Consider the following 3,222-nt stretch of genomic DNA (forward strand, 5'->3'; position numbering starts at 1 on the left):
AATACAGTGTTCCTAAGAGGTAGGAATCATGATTATCCTTATTATAACAATGTGGAAACTGAGGCTCACGAAAGTTAGACCCATTTTCTTTTTTTTCTTTTTGTTTTGTTTGTTATTTTTTAGATCTTTTTTTTTTTTTTTTTTTTGTCTTTTTCCGTGTCCGGCAACGGATCGCGACCCTCAGTGTCGCTCCTGTACCAGACCGGGACCGGCAACGGGATCGCAACCCTCGGGTTGCCCCCGCGCCTCGCTCAGCCAGTGAGCGGGAACCGGTCTGTATGTGGGATCCGAACCCTCGGCGGGAGCGCCACCGCGCTTCCCAAGCGGCGCACTATAGCAGTGCGCCACCGGGCCGGCCCTAGATCAGTTTTCTAAAAAACATACAGCGGGGAGCGCCACCGCGCTTCCCAAGCGGCGCACTACAGCAGTGCGCCACCGGGCCGGCCCTAGATCAGTTTTCTAAAAAACATACAGTGATTAAGTGGTTGAGCTATGATTCAAGCACATGCTGTTTCCAAAGCCCATGTTCTTGACCTCAAACCTCATACACCATTCATGCACTTACTAAATTTTTATTGAGCTCCTACTATGTGTTGGGCATGGCAAGAATCATGGTAAAAAAACAAACAAACAAAAAGGCATAGTCCTTGTCTTCCTGGAGATTAAACTCTAGATAATGACAAAATCACATAAGTGAATATTTAATTACAAATTGTGATACTTTTTCTGGGAAGGAAATGACAAGATGTTAAAAGGAGGATAACATGAGGGGACCATCTCTAGACAGAGTGAACATGGAGGCTTATCTGAGGAAATTCAAGTTGAGTTCAGCCCTGAAGGATGAGTGGGAGTTGGGCACATCGAAGAGGGAACAGTGTTTCAGACAGAACAGCACGTGCAAAGGCTCTGAGGTGGAAGGTAGAATGGCATGTTCAAGAAATAATTTTTGATAATTTCTCTATGGTGGTTTTTATATGTCAGGTACCATTTAATCCCATGAGCTAAATCCCCATTTGGCAGATACAAAAACTGAAGAACAGAGAGGTTAATTATCTTGCCCAAGGTCACACAGCTAGTAAGATTGGGTTTTCTCTCACTCTACCCAATACCTTCAGTCCCTCTGTTAGAGTGCCCACCGTCATGCTCCCATACTCCTCTTTTCCCCCCAGATGTGAACATGGAGGCTCCAGACGAGAAATCCATCATCACCTATGTGGTCTCTTTCTACCACTATTTCTCCAAGATGAAAGCTCTGGCTGTGGAGGGGAAGCGGATTGGGAAGGTATGAAAGGCCAAGGAACAGGGCGGGCAGGAGCCTGGGAACCACCTGCAGGCCTATGTGGGATGAGGTGGATCCCACCATCCTTTGCTGGGTCAGGTCCTGGATCAGGTGTTGGAGGTGAGAAAGATCATAGAGCGCTATGAGGAGCTGGCGGCTGAGCTGCTGGCCTGGATCCACCGCACCGTGGGCCTCATCAGCAACCAGAAGTTTGCCAACTCACTGAGTGGGGTGCAGCAGCAGCTTCAGGCTTTCACAGCCTATTGCACGCTGGAGAAGCCCGTCAAGTGAGCCCAGGTCAGGGGAGAGGGTGGTAGGCGATGGCATGGAGGCAGGGCTCCTGAGCTCATGCCTTCTTCAGGTTTCAGGAGAAGGGGAACCTGGAGGTGCTGCTCTTCAGCATCCAGAGCAAACTGCGTGCCTGCAACCGTCGCCTCTTTGTGCCTCGGGAGGGCTGTGGCATCTGGGATATTGACAAGGTGAGGCTGGAGATGTGGGGGAGAGACTGGGTGGCTCTGTGGAGTTGTGTAGGTTGTACACTGCTCAAGGGAGCCGTTTACATTGTAGACATCATGGACTGGGTATACATTCTGACAGTTTTCCAGAAGTACAATGTCATAAGGAAGCAACATTTTTTTCCAGTTTGCAGAAAGGTGCCATAAATGCTATGAGTGGCCCCAGAGAAGCAAGGCCATTAAACTGTAGGGAGTTGTTGGAATCTGACTGCTTCCTCCTTTCTCCCCCAGGCATGGGGCCAGCTGGAGAAGGCAGAGCATGAGCGGGAGGCTGCCCTACGGGCTGAGTTGATCCGGCAAGAGAAGCTGGAACTACTGGCCCAGAGGTTTGACCACAAGGTGGCTATGAGGGAGAGCTGGCTGAATGAGAACCAGCGCCTGGTATCTCAGGTACAAGGTGTAGGGCTTGGCTCCGGGGCAAAGGGATGGAGGTGGGGCTAATGGCCCTGGGACCAGAGAGGAAGACTTGATCTCCCAAGCAACAGAGAAGGGTCGGATTATTCTCCTGGGTGATAAATGAGGGTGAGAAGGGAGAATTAGTCTAAGTGATTGGTGGGTGAGGGGAGTGGGCCTGAACTCCATGGTAACAGGAGAGTGAGCTGGTCTCTCGGGTAACTAGAGAAGGCAGAATTAATCTCTTCAGAAATAGGAAGAGTGTTTAAGTAGACTCTTAAGTGACAAGGGAGGTTGTATCTGGTGTTCAGGGTAACTCAGGAGGATAGAATTGGTCTCCTAAGTAACAGAATAGGGTAGACCTGGTCCCCAGTCTCCAGGGCAATAGAAGGATGGTGCTTGTTTTCTGGATAACAAGTCTAGAGTTAAAGATGTAACAGAGGAGCGTGATCTCCAGGGTCACAGGAGAGTGTGGGACTGATCTCCAGGGTAACAGGGGAGAGTGGGACTGGCCTCCAGGATAACAGGAGAGGGTGGGACTGGTTTCCAGGGTAACGAGAGGTTGAGACTGATCTCCAGGGTAACAGGAGAGTGTGGGACTGATCTCCAGGGTAACAGGGGAGAGTGGGACTGGTCTTCAGGGTAACAGGGGAGGGTGGGACTGATCTCCAGGGTAACAGGGGAGAGTGGGACTGGCCTCCAGGATAACAGGAGAGGGTGGGACTGGTTTGCAGGGTAACGAGAGGTTGAGACTGATCTCCAGGGTAACAGGAGAGTGTGGGACTGATCTCCAGGGTAACAGGGGAGAGTGGGACTGGTCTTCAGGGTAACAGCAAAGGATGGGACTCGTCTCCAGGGTAACGGGAGAGGATGGGACTGATCTCCAGGGTAATAGAGGAGAGTGGGACTGGTCTCCAGGGTAACAGGGGAGAGTGGGACTGGTCTTCAGGGTAACAGGGGAGGGTGGGACTGATCTCCAGGGTAACAGCAAAGGATGGGACTCGTCTCCAGGGTAATGGGAGAGGATGGGACTGA

At 51.0% G+C, this 3,222-nt stretch overlaps 2 protein-coding genes across 2 annotated transcripts in view; both read left to right on the forward strand.

Annotated features, from left to right (window-relative positions):
* The window catches only part of LOC103598611 (spectrin beta chain, non-erythrocytic 4-like), a 94,314-nt gene that overhangs the window by 29,058 nt on the left and 62,034 nt on the right, over positions 1-3,222 (forward strand).
* Positions 1,210-2,352, forward strand: LOC103598448 (spectrin beta chain, non-erythrocytic 4-like). The gene is made up of 4 exons (XM_008582441.1): positions 1,210-1,282; positions 1,379-1,566; positions 1,641-1,758; positions 2,026-2,352. Exons 1-4 carry the CDS (start codon positions 1,244-1,246, stop codon positions 2,233-2,235), a joined length of 555 nt encoding a protein of 184 aa, XP_008580663.1. The 5' UTR covers positions 1,210-1,243; the 3' UTR covers positions 2,236-2,352.

This window comes from Galeopterus variegatus, unplaced genomic scaffold (assembly GCF_000696425.1).
Source record: "Galeopterus variegatus unplaced genomic scaffold, G_variegatus-3.0.2 Scaffold93, whole genome shotgun sequence".
NCBI classification, from domain to species: domain Eukaryota; kingdom Metazoa; phylum Chordata; class Mammalia; order Dermoptera; family Cynocephalidae; genus Galeopterus; species Galeopterus variegatus.

Coding starts and splice junctions, on each gene's coding strand:
- LOC103598448 (XM_008582441.1), top strand. CDS start 1,244: ATGAAAGCTCTGGCTGTGGAGGGGAAGCGGATTGGGAAG. Junction 1,283..1,378: donor AGGGGAAGCGGATTGGGAAG/GTATGAAAGGCC, acceptor TTGCTGGGTCAG/GTCCTGGATCAGGTGTTGGA. Junction 1,567..1,640: donor ACGCTGGAGAAGCCCGTCAA/GTGAGCCCAGGT, acceptor TGCCTTCTTCAG/GTTTCAGGAGAAGGGGAACC.